Consider the following 15,508-nt stretch of genomic DNA (forward strand, 5'->3'; position numbering starts at 1 on the left):
CACACACACACACACACACACACACACACACACACACACACTCCCACACTCAGAGGCTTCGTACCTCCTCATGCTGTGCAATCCAAATCCTGATTGATTTGTTTGAGCTTTATTGAAACTAAAACACTTTCTAACCATTATTCTATTTTCTTGTTAAGATTATGTATTTTACATGAGTGTGTGTGTGTGTGTGTGTGTGTGTGTGTGTGTGTGTGTGTCAGGTACCTGCTGAAGCCAGACTTCATGCGGCGGTCCGACAGGATGTTTGATCCTTTCTCAGAGACGCCGGTGGACGGAGTCATCGCTGCAACCTGCAGTGTACAGGTCAGATTACAGTATTTTAGCATAAAGCTTTTATCCATGAAGAAATAAATTCATATGTATACAGTGGTTAGTTCCAGATGTGGTGTTCTCAGGGTGGAGGAGCTGTTATCTTATTACCTCACACCTGCTGCATTAAGATCCAACTGAAGTGAATCATTACCGTGAAATCTACCTTCAAACACGCTGTCCTCCTCCTACTTTCAGGTGTTCTCTGGACAGTTCCTGTCAGACAAGAAGATCGGCACCTACGTCGAGGTGGACATGTACGGACTGCCGACGGACACCATCCGCAAGGAGTTCCGCACGCGTATGGTGATGAACAACGGACTGAACCCGGCCTACAACGAGGAGCCCTTCGTCTTCAGAAAGGTAGCGAGGAGGACGAGGAAAGGAGGGAGCAGAGGAGGTGGAGGCTCCTTCTGTCCTTACAGCGGGGAAAGAAACATATAAGATGGGAGTACGAGCAAGAGTACAGATAGGAGAGGAAGACGGGGAAAGTAGAGTGATGACTCCAACGGAGATTTAAAAAAGAAAAAGAAACTGAGGGAGTGATTTGGGATCGTCTTGCAAAATCAGAGAGGAGGAAGAACTAGGCAGCTACCTTCTCCTCCCTTTCTGCAAACCAAAGGACAGCAGGAAGAAAGGGACAACATAAACAATTAGGGATGAAGGAGGAGAAAAGGGGGGAAAGGAAGAGAGAGAGATTGGAGATGTAGAGAGCGAAAGAGAGAGAAACGTGAGTGTAATAGTGCTGCTCTCAGCAGAATGAGGAGTCTCTCAGCCATGACTGTGACTCCAGTTTCCTAACACACACCATCAATCACAGCCTGCCGCAGTGCTGCTCCGCTCACACACACACACACACACACACACACACACACACACACACTCTTACACAGTGCTATCAGAGGGGCATCATGAGCAGAGCGGCTGGCGATTCTCGTTCCTCTCATCTACAAACACACAAATGCCCTCCAACACTGCCACACCTTTTTGCATGCGTGCCGTCACAGCACTGTCAAGATGACTCAGAGCGAACAACACACACACCAGCACAGCGCTCACACCATCAGCGAGGCTCGGTCTGCGTTAGCACACACACACACACACACACACACACACAAGCAGGCGCTTCCAGCCATTCATCTCTAGGGAGTATTCTTTAGTCTTATCTCGTACCTTCCTCCAGGTATTAATCATCTCCTCCCCGCTCACTTATCTCCTCACACAAGGCCAGTTAAGAGTGTGTTTTTTTTTTCAAGGGTGTGCACACAAGTTACACACATGCACATACACACGATGTGTACTAGCTGTGGATAGTGTCAGTATTCAGATATGCAGTGTGTTACTGTGACCGTCCCCTGATAGTGTCCCCTGCAGTTTCATCCTTGACCTTCTGATGCTGTTTCTGCTTTAGCTTGAAGAGCTGCAATGGCTGCAAAGTACTTTGCTGTTTACCTATTTTCAAACCAGAATAAGTTACTGCAGGTAGATTTCCCACAGGGCTGAGCCCGACTCCTAAATGTTACTTTTTGTCCTTACCTCCCCTGTTTCTCCAACCCATCTTTTTTTTTTCCTTTGTATCCCTCCTCCTCCGTTCCCTCCCTCGTAGGTGATCTTACCAGATCTGGCAGTACTGCGCATCGCCGTCTACGACGACAACAACAAGCTGATTGGCCAGCGCATCCTGCCTCTGGACGGCCTGCAGGCCGGCTACCGTCACATCTCGCTGAGGAACGAGGGCAACAAGCCCCTGTCGTTGCCCACCATCTTCTGCCAAATCATCCTCAAGACCTACGTGCCAGACGGCTTCGGAGGTGAGAACCGCAAAACTTAACGGTGTATTGCTGTATTTTCTTCCATGCGTAAATGTAGAAATATGTGCTGCGTTTATTCCAAGCTGATAAAGTTGTTTCTGTAGCCTGTAGGGAAGGAAGCATCTCTCTCTCTCCCTCTGCAGTAATGGATGGTTTAAACAGGCAGCATACAGATGAGCAGGACAATTGCAGTTGTCATTAAATAAAGCCAAGGGGCTTGTGCTGAGCAACCATTAGCTTCCTTCCATACGATCTGCTGCCAGAATAACCAGACACACAGAGCACTGTACCAGGAGCTCAAACGTGTCTTATTTAAAGAAGTTTGATCCCCAGTCTGGAAGGAGACGAGGAGAGCTTTTGTGATGGTTCTGGACATTAAATAACATGCTACCTTTCTTACTACAACGTCATGTTTGGTTACAATAAACCAGAGAGGAGTGAATTCTCTCAGGTTTCCTCATTCTCATAATCATTTTGGTAAGCTTGAAATTGAAGGTAGTTTTGAGTGTGTCGTCATGGATTTCTGAACAATCCTTCAACCCAGTAATTCATCAATGAATCTTTTCTATTCCCGAGACTCGACCAACAAACGTTTCTGTGTGTTTCAGCGATTGTGGACGCCCTATCGGACCCAAAGAAGTTCTTGACCATAGCAGAAAAAAGAGCTGACCAGATGAAGGCTTTGGGGATTGACACGGTACACATGACACACACACACACACACACACCTGATCCTTACAATAAGAAGTGTCTCTTACCAACTGAATGGATGGTTTTGTTCTGTAGAACGACATAGCAGACGTTCCCAGTGGAAGCTCGAAGAACGACAAGAAGGGAAAGGGAAAAGGAGACACGGTGAAGACCAGCGTGACGCCCCAGACCAGCTCAGACATGGCCCAGACCTCCAACTCCGCCCAAAACAACTCCGCAGAAACCAGGAAGGGTACGACTCGAAGCGTAGACATTTTAAACACTATGAAGACTATGTGGACACCGGGTAAAACTCCATGTTTTCCTGCTGTTTCAGATACTGCACTCGTGCCTAACGTCAGCATCGACGACTTAAAGCAAATGAAGGTCTGTAAACAAACTCACTACTCTTAACACAGCTTATGAGAGAAGTAATATAATAGTTATAATGCAAAGAAAATAAACGGTCAAGTTACGATCCCTTTTGACTAAATTTCCCTGAAAAAGGATGTGATGTCATATTTCTGATGCAGGTGATAAATATGAACTTGTTAAACACCGGAAATTATAATTCACATTTTTTTTTATTCAATAGAGGTTTGTATGACAGGATTGTCAAACGGTAAAAATTAAACTACTGTATTCACCCTTTTGTACCAATAATGATCTCATAATAACCTCAAAAATACCATAACTACTGTAATATTTCCATGCTACTAGAAGATGCTGACACCCAGCTGGAAGATGTTGTGCACAGGATTAATGAACACACTTCTCTCCCACTGCAGACGTACCTGAAACTGATTAAAAAGCAACAGAAGGAGCTCAACACTTTAAAGAAGAAGCAGTCGAAGGTGGGTGACGGTGTCTGATGGTGTTGGGCTGAGAGGACGGTGATTGAGGCTCCTTTCATCTCACTGTCCACTGCTTCATCGCTCCTTTGTCATGTTAGAAATTAGACTTGCTAAAGTTGTTTTTCCTTTGACCAGAGGTCACCATGGAGACCGTGGTGGGGGATGACTCATTAATTATCATAGTATTAAGTCCTATTACATAACCCATGTATAATGGTGCCATTTGTTGACTGAATAAAGCTCATTATTGGATGAAGACAACAACAACTTAGCAATATTCTTATAATAATCAGATTTATGTGTTTGCAGCTGCATGATACACGTTTCAGGCTCAGTTCAAAGTATCTGCTCGTGGTTTTGGTAAAGTTAACAGCATTTCTGCTTTATGATTCTATTTTTCCAATAGGATCAAAACACAATGCAGAAAGCCCACTGCACCCAGGTGGACAAGCTGGTGTCTCAGCATGACAAGGAGAAGACGATGCTGGAGAAACTACTAGAGAAGGCCATCAAGAAAAGAGGGTAAATGGAAAAACGTATACAATATAAAAGTAGTCAGTATACAGTATGCAATGCAGTATTATGTCATATTACAGAATATATAAAAAGTTATTTTAAAAAGTCAGTGTACTATGTCATGAAAAAGTCAAAGTATAGGATTTCATGAAAAGTCATAAATGCCATTGGAGGAAAAAAAGGTTTAGAATGTCATATTATAGAATGTTTATCACAAAAAAGTCATAATAAGTTGTGTCAAAAGTAATATATATAGTATATCATGAACATTTTTAGTTTTTTTAAGTCATGTGAAGGTAAAGTGTGTCATCTAAAAAGTAATGGTATATAATTAAAAAGTCCCCAAAAATGTAAAAAAAAAAAAAAAAAAACGAGTGTCATACACATCAGAAAGGTTTATGTGAGAAGCTGAGGCTTTAAGACCATCACTTTTATATAAAACACCACATTGTTGTGTCTCGTTGATCACAAAGGATCTAACATGCTTTCCCTCACAGAGACAACAACTGCCAGGAGCTGAAGAAAGAGACCGAGGATAAGATCCAAACCCTGATGGCCGATCACAAAGTCAAGGTAACACAAAAGAAACGCCGTGAAGTCACTATGTGTGAGTGAGGCGAGCCCTCGGCCTGACCGCGGCTCGTGTGCAGGTGAAGGAGATCACAGCGCAGCACACCAAGGAGTGGTCGGAGCTGATCAGCAGCCACAGCAGCGAGGAGCAGGCCATGAAGGACGGCCACGTCACGCAGCAGTGTGAACACCTGAGGAAGCTGCTGACCTCCGTCCAGGAGCAGCAGACGCTGCAGCTCAAACTCATCCACGAACGGTGGGAGGCTCTCACCACACACACACACACACACACACACACACACACACACACACACACACACACACACACATCACATCCAGCTGATGTGGCTTCCTGTTGCTCTGTTTCAGACAGAGCAAAGAGATGCGTGCCAACCAGGCCAAAATGTCCATGGAGAACAGCAAAGCCATCAGCCAGGACAAGTCCATCAAAAACAAGGCGGAGAGAGAGAGGTGGGTCACATGATCAGTCACATGGTGATAGGCTTGGCTGTGGAAGTGTTGTGATTGTCCTCTCTGTGCCGTTCAGGAGAGTACGAGAGTTAAACAGCAGCAACACCAAGAAGTTCCTGGATGAGAGGAAGAGGGTAGGTTGGGTTTAAGAAACATAGAATTCTCCTATTTTAATGCAGAAGTCTAGTTCTAGTTCCGCTTCCATAGTCAAATATAATCTTACAATGACCTCAAATACTAAATCACCGGTCTAGAATGATACAGAAATGATCAGACAATAATACAAGTGTGATTGATCTCATGGAGAAATCCTCCAAACATTTAGATTTTGACGTTGCAGGATTAATTAACACTACGTGACAGAACCTCACACTGAAGGTGTGTGGAGATAACATCTGGGAAAACAACACAGCACCGTCTCTTGTTTGTCTCTTGTTTTGATTTTGTAGTAAAAACAACAACTAAAGTCCAGGCAAACATTAGCAGGCGATCTTTGACTGTGGATCAGTTCATTCAAGTGATTATTTCTGGTAGTAATAACTGAATGGTGTGTCTGCAGCTGGCCATGAAGCATCAGAAGGAGATGGAGCAGCTAAAGAAAAACCAGAGAGAACAGTTGGAGAAACTGGAGAAGTTCAACGAGCAGGTACGACAAATAAAGGAACCCTGAACCTTACGGGCAAAGGTCGACCATTAAGTGCAGCTTTGAGAAGAAACGACTAAAGATAACTAAGTTAAAAATGTCCAGCTTCATGCATGAACTAGAACATCTCTCAGTTTTGCTCCACTTGCTTTTTAAGTGTAAATTAACCTCCTGGCTGGAGACCAGTGCAGCTCTCTGCTCGGTTTACTTCCCGGGATAGTTGATGCACTTTTTGAAAGTCTCAATGCCCAGACTTTCATCATACAGTACTTTGTATCACGTGAAGTTCTAATATCTCCATTTTTCTGTTTTTATTTTGCCATCTGCCACACTCCATGGCTTTTCTTCCACGTATTCATTTGTCTTTAATATGATTTGCTTCTTCCCGGCACAGCTTTTGAAATCACACCATGCAAACAAACAGGTTCAAGGTAGGCATCTCCATCTCCCTCATCTCTGCCTCTGATACCTCGTTTCTGTCACTTAGTGATCATCGGCCCTTCCATCCCTCTTTATCCTCCGCGTTATACTCTGCATTCCCTCGCTATTTAAATATCCACCATGAAGTGAATCACCACGTACGTGACAGGTCCGCCTCTGAAGAGATTGTGAGATTAAAAAGGGGGGTAAAAAAAACAACACAGTGATTCATTTCCACGTATTATCCCATCCCCACATTTGTAGTCTGCAGCTCTCCGGGTGTCAGCCGTGCCAACGAGCAGCTCCAGTCATTTATCACCATGACTCACCAGCTATTACTAAGCAAAAGCAGCCGGCTCCCCCCCCCCCCCACTGGGCCTTCACTCCGGCTCATGATCATTCGCTCTCACACAGTATGTGACGGCGTCCCACTGCAGACATTTTGAGGCAGCCGGTTCACGTCGCCGCCTCCTAAGCAGGTGGTTTGTATAACCTGCAAACGTATGCAAGGAAATGCCCCGATACAAAGGTTAAATATGTGACTGAATAGCAAGATCATAACAGGAAGTTCTGTTTGAGAACAATATATTTGGACATCTGTGCGTCTGTCTGACTGTGTGTCTCCTTTAAGGCCAAGGACATGCAGCAGATGGTGAAGTTGGAGGAGGAGATGGACCGCAGACCTGCCACGGTGGTGTGAGCGACTGAGACACACACACACACACACAAATAAACACACACACACACACACACACACAGATGCAGAAACACCCCACCACTGATAGCCCTCTACAACCCACACACATGAACCCTGCCTACGTCACCATCTCTGGACTTCACCCTCATGCTCACCAACAAAACCCCGTCGTCCTCTTCCACCACTCTGGTTTCTGCACCCCCACCCCCACCCACCCCCCCACCACTGAGCCACTGGTGCTTATCACTGTTTAGGGGGTTTAACCACTTATCAAGAGATGATGTAGACCAACATTTTCCATCACCTTCAACGTTCCCTACATCTCCACGGGAAACACAAGCTGCAGCTATTGGTGGTGTCTCACACTCTCTCTCACACACACACACCTACACCTACACACACACACAGTCACCGGAGGTGGATATCCGTTTCCCCTTCTGACTGTTTTTTTTTGTTTTTTTGGTCTTTCTTTAAAAACCGGTACCCGATTAACGCTCCAGAAACGGTGTGGACGAGGGGAGAAGGATACGTATAAGATTTAATGTCATGTCAGCACAAACGAATAAAAAAAAAAAACACTGTATGCTACACACCAGTCCTGTCCTGAGCACTTTGTATGTGATAGGCCATCGTAACAATGTGGAATATGTAGCAGTGCACTACTGTAGGTTTTCTGTATTTCAGTAAGAATGTATTAAAAAAATAATCACTGTATGAAGGAGTGGCCACGCCCCTCTGTCACATATACCCACAATGCAAGTTGTGTGACTTCACCAAGATGTTTTGTTTGTTAACAATGTTGCAGCCGACTATAAAAAGGCTCATTATCCTGCTGAGTCAGAAGACTATTAAGGGAACACGGTGGATATGTGTTTACTTTAATTGCAGCTGACTTCCCAGTCAAATTTAGTTTTAAGTCCTAGGAAGTACCCAAGAGATTGTGGAACCGCTGAGCTAAACCTTTGAAGATTACGTGATAAAATTATTATTATTATTTTTTTTTAACAATCACACGTTTACGACTGCAAATCTAATTTTACACTCCTAATTTTGGGCTCAAAATCATGTATACTATGCAAAAATAAACAAACACATGATTCTCTCAAAGTTTAAGGTGTACAAAAAAACCCAAAGTAATTGTTGATCACTAAAAACCAAGGCAGTGATATAAGAACACCTAATTGAAAATATAATAAAGGTATGCTAATAATTGAATTAAGGAGTTTTGCACTTGAAACACTCGTGTCAAATCTGTAACACATTGTGTTATTTGCTCATCACCGACAGGCAAGAACTCAAGTCAAAGAATCCCGCTCATTAAAGGCATTGTCGAGGTGAAGTGCTCCCTTAATAGCTTCTTGACGGCACGTTAGCAACCTCGGCTTGTAATCCTCATTGTTTCCCTGCTCGCCTTCGGTCGGGGGATACGAGACTGAATAATTCTAACAGATTTGTAACAAAGCCTGTGACATGGCTGCCACACACACTTTCCACGCCAGGGATTCCAGACGAGGCCTGTTAGCCCTCCGGTTCCCAAACAGGATTACTTTTTCAACGGGACCACAGTCGGGTTACAAAGCACTATTGTCTGCAGCCCTGGTGGACCAAAAAAGCCACGTTAGAGAAGGAACTGTATCGTGAAGAAGTACTATTATGAAGTAATCCTGTGGGCACTGTAGTATTTGTGCACATGATCATGCCAGGCGATCACATTGCATGACACGACTAACAAAGAACGACCAAAAGTACTAATGATATGAAAACACACAAAAAAACATGGGGTAAAAGCACCTCTGGGTATTTTGGCCTTGTTAAAGATTTGTTTCTGTATTATTCTGCTGTAACACGTAAAGGGTAGACGGGATGTTCTTGTATATACTGGAATGTATGTAGTACTTTTGTTTTTGTCATACAAGGGCTCAGGGGATAGAGTGGGTCTGTTGGATGTTGGGGGAAAGACATTTATCAACCACTGGGTTTTCTTTTGTTCTTTTTGTCTCCGTTTTCCTGTCTGCCCTGAATGCACCACACAACACAGTATAAAGCTCTCACCACATATCTAGTGCAGAGATAAATGAGTAAAAAGTGCTTTTAAATTTTATTCCATCGCTTTCAAATGTGCCACTCAATGTCTGTTAGGATGGTAAAATTATTTTATGAATGATAAAATGCCAAATTAAGGGGTTATTTATATGAAGATATATATAAATAAATGAATATATATATATATTATATATATTAGATATGTGTAGTTTAAGATTATTATGTTTGTTAGAGGCTTTTTTGCACTAGTTGAATGTTTCTGTTGTGTGATTACATGTAACCTTTGTCTCTCTAGTTTGTCAAAAAAGCCGATTATTTTTGCAGAGCAAGTCACCGATTTGATTTCCTCAGTTTCTACTGTATCTCCTCTTTGTTTTCTATTTGAACTGTAGCTTGTCAACAAACCATTGTGTGCGTGTTTTTGTATTTATATTGTATTGTTGAACTTAAAGCAATGAAAATACTGTTGTTATCCAGCTCCTTTAATACTGTTTTATAGTATGTGTACCAATAAATCCAGGTGTAAAATGGGACATAACCATGTGTGTGAGTCTGTTTTTTTCATTGACTTGTCCAGGTGGGTTTTTATTTTATGTTAGTGGTATATAGGAAATTAAGTGTGGCATTTCGTGGTAGCAGGAAAATGTAAATGTCATTGTAAATATGTAATAAGAATACCATAGTATGTCATAAAGTTATTAAAAAGTCATAGTTTAGTATGTCGAAAAAAAGTCACTTTAGTATGTCGGGAAAAAAAGTCATGAAAAAGTCATAGTATTGACCCTGACACTTCACCATGACCCTTCACCATGACACAAAAAAGTCATAGTTTAGTATGTTGAAAAAAATTAATAGTTTAGTATGTAGAAAAAAAAGTCATGAAAAAAGTGGTCTGTCGAAAAAAAAAGTCATGAAAAAATTCATAGTTTAGTATGTAGAAAAAAAGTCATGAAAAAAGTCGGTATAGTATGTAGAAAAAAGTCAGTGTAGTATGTCGAAAAAAATTCATAGTTTAGTATGTCGAAAAAAATTCATAGTTTAGTATGTCGAAAAAAATTCATAGTTTAGTATGTAGATAAAAATTCAGTTTAGTATGTAGAAAAAAAGTCATGAAAAAAGTCGGTATAGTATGTCGAAAAAAGTCATAGTTTAGTATGTCGAAAAAAGTCATAGTTTAGTATGTCGAAAAAAGTCATAGTTTAGTATGTAGAAAAAAGTCATAGTTTAGTATGTCGAAAAAAAGTAATGAAAAAAGTCGGTATAGTATGTCGAAAAAAGTCATAGTTTAGTATGTCGAAAAAAGTCATAGTGTAGTATGTCGAAAAAAGTCAGTTTAGTATGACGAAAAAAATCATGAAAAAAGTCGGTATAGTATGTCGAAAAAAGTCATAGTTTAGTATGTCGAAAAAAGTCATAGTTTAGTATGTCGAAAAAAGTCAGTGTAGTATGTCGAAAAAAGTCAGTTTAGTATGACGAAAAAAATAATGAAAAAAGTCGGTATAGTATGTCGAAAAAAGTCATAGTTTAGTATGTCGAAAAAAGTCAGTGTAGTATGTCGAAAAAAGTCAGTTTAGTATGACGAAAAAAATAATGAAAAAAGTCGGTATAGTATGTCGAAAAAAGTCATAGTTTAGTTCGTCGAAAAAAGTCATAGTTTAGTATGTAGAAAAAAAGTCATGAAAAAAGTCGGTATAGTATGTCGAAAAAAGTCATAGTTTAGTATGTAGAAAAAAATTCATAGTTTAGTATGTAGAAAAAAAGTCATGAAAAAAGTCGTCTGTCCAAAAAAAAGTCATGAAAAAAGTCATAGTTTAGTATGTAGAAAAAAATTCATAGTTTAGTATGTAGAAAAAAATTCAGTTTAGTATGTAGAAAAAAATTCATAGTTTAGTATGTAGAAAAAAAGTAATGAAAAAAGTCGGTATAGTATGTCGAAAAAAGTCATAGTTTAGTATGTCGAAAAAAGTCATAGTTTAGTATGTTGAAAAAAATTCATAGTTTAGTATGTAGAAAAAAATTCATAGTTTAGTATGTAGAAAAAAAGTCATGAAAAAAGTCGTCTGTCCAAAAAAAAGTCATGAAAAAAGTCATAGTTTAGTATGTAGAAAAAAATTAAGTTTAGTATGTAGAAAAAAATTCATAGTTTAGTATGTAGAAAAAAAGTAATGAAAAAAGTCGGTATAGTATGTCGAAAAAAGTCATAGTTTAGTATGTCGAAAAAAATTCATAGTTTAGTATGTCGAAAAAAATTCATAGTTTAGTATGTAGAAAAAAAGTCATGAAAAAAGTTGGTATAGTATGTCGAAAAAAGTCAGTGTAGTATGTCGAAAAAAATCATAGTTTAGTATGTCGAAAAAAGTAATAGTTGAGTATGTCGAAAAAAATTCATAGTTTAGTATGTCGAAAAAAAGTCATGAAAAAAGTCGTCTGTCGGAAAAAAAAGTCATGAAAAAGTCGTCTGTCGAATAAAAGTCATAGTATCGACCCTGACACTTCACCATCACCATGACCAATGACACTTCACCCTCATACTTCACCATGACACTTCACCCTCATACTTCACCATCACCATGACCAATGACACTTCACCCTCATACTTCACCATGACACTTCACCCTCATACTTCACCATCACCATGACCAATGACACTTCACCCTCATACTTCACCATGACACTTCACCCTCATACTTCACCATCACCATGACCAATGACACTTCACCCTCATACTTCACCATGACACTTCACCCTCATACTTCACCATCACCATGACCAATGACACTTCACCCTCATACTTCACCATGACACTTCACCCTCATACTTCACCATCACCATGACCAATGACACTTCACCCTCATACTTCACCATGACACTTCACCCTCATACTTCACCATCACCATGACCAATGACACTTCACCCTCATACTTCACCATGACACTTCACCCTCATACTTCACCATCACCATGACCAATGACACTTCACCCTCATACTTCACCATGACACTTCACCCTCATACTTCACCATCACCATGACCAATGACACTTCACCCTCATACTTCACCATGACACTTCACCCTCATACTTCACCATCACCATGACCAATGACACTTCACCCTCATACTTCACCATGACACTTCACCCTCATACTTCACCATCACCATGACCAATGACACTTCACCCTCATACTTCACCATGACACTTCACCCTCATACTTCACCATCACCATGACCAATGACACTTCACCCTCATACTTCACCATGACACTTCACCCTCATACTTCACCATCACCATGACCAATGACACTTCACCCTCATACTTCACCATGACACTTCACCCTCATACTTCACCATCACCATGACCAATGACACTTCACCCTCATACTTCACCATGACACTTCACCCTCATACTTCACCATCACCATGACACTTCACCATCACCATGACCAATGACACATCACCATGACACTTCACCCTTATACTTCACCATGACTCTTCACCATGTCACTTCACCATGACACTTCACCATCACCATGACACTTCACCATCACACTTTACCATCACACTTCACCATCACCATGACCATCACACTTCACCATGTCACTTCACCATCACACTTCACCATGACACTTCACCATCCCCATGACCAATTACACATCACCATGACACTTCACCATGACACCTCACCCTCACACTTCACCATCACCATGACACTTCACCATGTCACTTCACCATCACCATGACCCTTCACCCTCACACTTCACCATGACACGTCACCCTCACACTTCACCATCACCATGACACTTCACCATGTCACTTCACCATTATCATGACACTTCACCCTCACACTTCACCATGACATTTCACCATGACACCTCACCCTCACACTCACACTTCACCATCACACCTCACCCTCACACTTCACCATCACCATGACACCTCACCCTCACCATGACCATGACACTTCACCATGTCACTTCACCATCACCATGACACTTCACCCTCACACCTCACCCCCACACTTCACCATCACCATGACACCTCACCCTCACCATGACCATGACACTTCACCATGTCACTTCACCATCACCATGACACTTCACCCTCACACCTCACCCCCACACTTCACCATCACCATGACACTTCACCATGTCACTTCACCATCACCCTCACCATGACACCTCACCATGACACATCAACACTTCATGCAAAATCAGAAAAGTTATTAATTATTACTGTAGGTTTTCTGAATTTCAGTTGGATTGTATTTGAATAAATAAATCACAGTATGAAGGCGTGGCTAACCCCATAGCTCAACGCAATGAAAATATGGTTGTTATCCAGCTCCTGTTTTATATAATATATACCACTAATAGACACAAACATAACCCGTTTGAAATGTCCATTTATTTAATTTGAGATAATCATGAGATAAACTTGAATAATAAATGAACAGACAAAATATAGTTTTAACCACAATATTCAAAGTGCTTAAAGGGCTTCTTGTACCTGAGCAGCACCAATGATGTTTCTATGACTCACAGCGGGAGTGCACACACACACACACACACACACACACACACACACACACACACACACACACACACACACACACACACACACACACACACACACACACACACACACGTATTCCCCAAACAATGGCCGCTGCCGTCTAATCACAGTCAACAAGTGCAGCGCTGGAGCTCCTAATTGTCATTATGGGACGTATTTCCATCAGAAAAGACGAACAAAGCGCGGTCATGATGTTGGCGTTGCCCGGCAACCCGCTGGCCTCCCCCGTCACTATAAAAACAGGGGTGAAGGGTTTGTTGTGTCAGTGGTCTCCGAACCGGCTCCATCATTCTAGAAAGATGCCAATCCTCCGATAAGGGTTCAGAATGATGCTCAAAGCTCCGGGGAAGTCGAAGTCCGACGGGCGAACCGGCACTCAGATCCTCCTGGAGGCGATGTCCAAGGACAAAGTCCACCTGGCCCGGTTCGTTCTGGACGCGCTGGATGGGGGAATAGTGGACTCTCGGACAGAGGGTGCGCAGACCCCCCTCATCTCCTCCGTCCTGCTGCCCGACACGAAGACTCGGTGCAAGTTCGTGGAGCTCCTGCTGCAGAGGGGGGCCAACGTGAACTGCCGGGACGGCAACGGGCGCACCGCGCTCAGTCACGCGTGTGAGAAAGGCTGCGTGGACGCCGTGAAGGTCCTGGTCCGCAACAACGCGGACCCGGAGGTGGTGGACGCCTGGGGGAACAGCGCGCTGATGTACGCCGCGGCGGCGGGTCACTCCCCCGTGGTGGAGTTTCTGGTGAGGGCGTTCAAGAGGCTCGGTCTTCTTCAGATTGACCGGCGGAACAAAGTTGGCAACTCCGCCGCGGGAGTGGCAAAGTTGCTCGGCCACGCGGAGTGCGTCTTTGCGCTCACGCACAACTCCAAGAAGTGCCGGGAGCGCGAGGGGGGCGCGAGGGGCGACACGGCACCGTGTGTTAGTTCGGGATGTGGTGACGTCAACGACAAGCCCGAGAGGAGAGTTGGACGTTCGGCGGATCCGCACACGTGTAGTCCCGCAGATTGCCTGTTGGTTCAACATTGCACTTGGCAACCGAGACCCCGGGTACAGCAGGGTCGACTACCATCCATGGACTCTATCGACGAGCTGGAAAGAGAGCAAGACGGAACCTCCTCGCCTCCACAGGTGGTCTTCTCCGAGATCCTAACCCCCAAACCCCCTCCGCGGATGTCCCACCACCTCCCCAACTCGAAGCTTCCTGAAATCCCCCCTCTAAAACAAAGCTACGAGGCTCCAAAATCTATTTTCTTCTCACCCCGGCCCCTCAGAAACACCCCCAAACCCATCCCCCCCTCCGTCCTGGGCGTTCTACTGGCTCCCATCCTTGAACCTGAAGCAAACACAGGAAGGTCAAAACGGTTAGACTTCGGTTTGCGCCGATTTCACGAGAAACGCTGGAGTCTGCCAACCAGCGTCCTCAGCCCCGCGCCTCGGGACCACATGGTCTCCGTGCGTAAAACCAGAACCGTGAGGAGGCGCGAAGAGTCTCCCTGCGAGGCTGAGCGCGTTCCGTTCACCGCCGAGCCTCCGACCAAGACTTTCTCGGCGTTGAGCAACAAACTCCTGCGCCGGTTCACCTCCCCGGAGCTGAAAAGGGACCCGAAAGAGTTGGAGGAGGATGGGATGTGGACTTCGGGGCGGATCCCGCGCTCGGAGACGTTTCCTCTGGGAGTGAGACACCCCCAGGTGGACAGTAAGCCCAGCATCGACAGCATCAGCTCCGTCAAGTGTGAGTTCGGCGTCCTGAAATGAGAACCAAAGTGCGTCATGCGTAAAAACGGTTGGGCATCCGTTACCTTACGTTAAGTTAACTTCAGGTTTCAGTATGCTGGCTGCTGTGTTCAGCAGTATTTGCCACTCCTTTTGTAGGGGAGGGGGTGGGGGGGGG

The 15,508-nt window shown here is 43.4% G+C and overlaps 2 protein-coding genes across 4 annotated transcripts in view; both read left to right on the top strand.

Moving 5' to 3' along the window:
• Positions 1-9,583, top strand: part of plcb4b (phospholipase C, beta 4b) — a 53,123-nt gene extending 43,540 nt beyond the window's left edge. For 2 of the 3 annotated variants that reach the window (XM_084030381.1, XM_084030382.1), the window contains exons 26-40: positions 222-324; positions 529-693; positions 1,937-2,141; positions 2,750-2,838; positions 2,928-3,084; positions 3,169-3,218; positions 3,620-3,685; positions 4,092-4,207; positions 4,699-4,774; positions 4,852-5,027; positions 5,141-5,242; positions 5,319-5,376; positions 5,802-5,888; positions 6,280-6,316; positions 6,937-9,583. In XM_084030381.1, coding sequence (XP_083886507.1) covers positions 222-324; positions 529-693; positions 1,937-2,141; positions 2,750-2,838; positions 2,928-3,084; positions 3,169-3,218; positions 3,620-3,685; positions 4,092-4,207; positions 4,699-4,774; positions 4,852-5,027; positions 5,141-5,242; positions 5,319-5,376; positions 5,802-5,888; positions 6,280-6,316; positions 6,937-7,013 — 1,564 coding nt within the window. In that variant the 3' untranslated portion in view covers positions 7,014-9,583. The remainder of the gene's footprint in view (positions 1-221; positions 325-528; positions 694-1,936; positions 2,142-2,749; positions 2,839-2,927; positions 3,085-3,168; positions 3,219-3,619; positions 3,686-4,091; positions 4,208-4,698; positions 4,775-4,851; positions 5,028-5,140; positions 5,243-5,318; positions 5,377-5,801; positions 5,889-6,279; positions 6,317-6,936) is intronic. The other variant, XM_084030383.1, reaches the window with a different exon arrangement.
• Positions 9,584-13,770: 4,187 nt separating this feature from the next.
• On the top strand, positions 13,771-15,390 carry LOC311026984 (uncharacterized protein). The gene has a single exon (XM_084030715.1). The coding sequence runs from the start codon at positions 13,939-13,941 to the stop codon at positions 15,370-15,372; it is 1,434 nt and encodes a 477-aa protein (XP_083886841.1). The 5' UTR covers positions 13,771-13,938; the 3' UTR covers positions 15,373-15,390.
• The last annotated feature ends 118 nt before the right edge of the window (positions 15,391-15,508 follow it).

The sequence above is a fragment of the Eutrigla gurnardus genome, assembly GCF_963514095.1.
Source record: "Eutrigla gurnardus genome assembly, chromosome: 16".
NCBI lineage: Eukaryota > Metazoa > Chordata > Actinopteri > Perciformes > Triglidae > Eutrigla > Eutrigla gurnardus.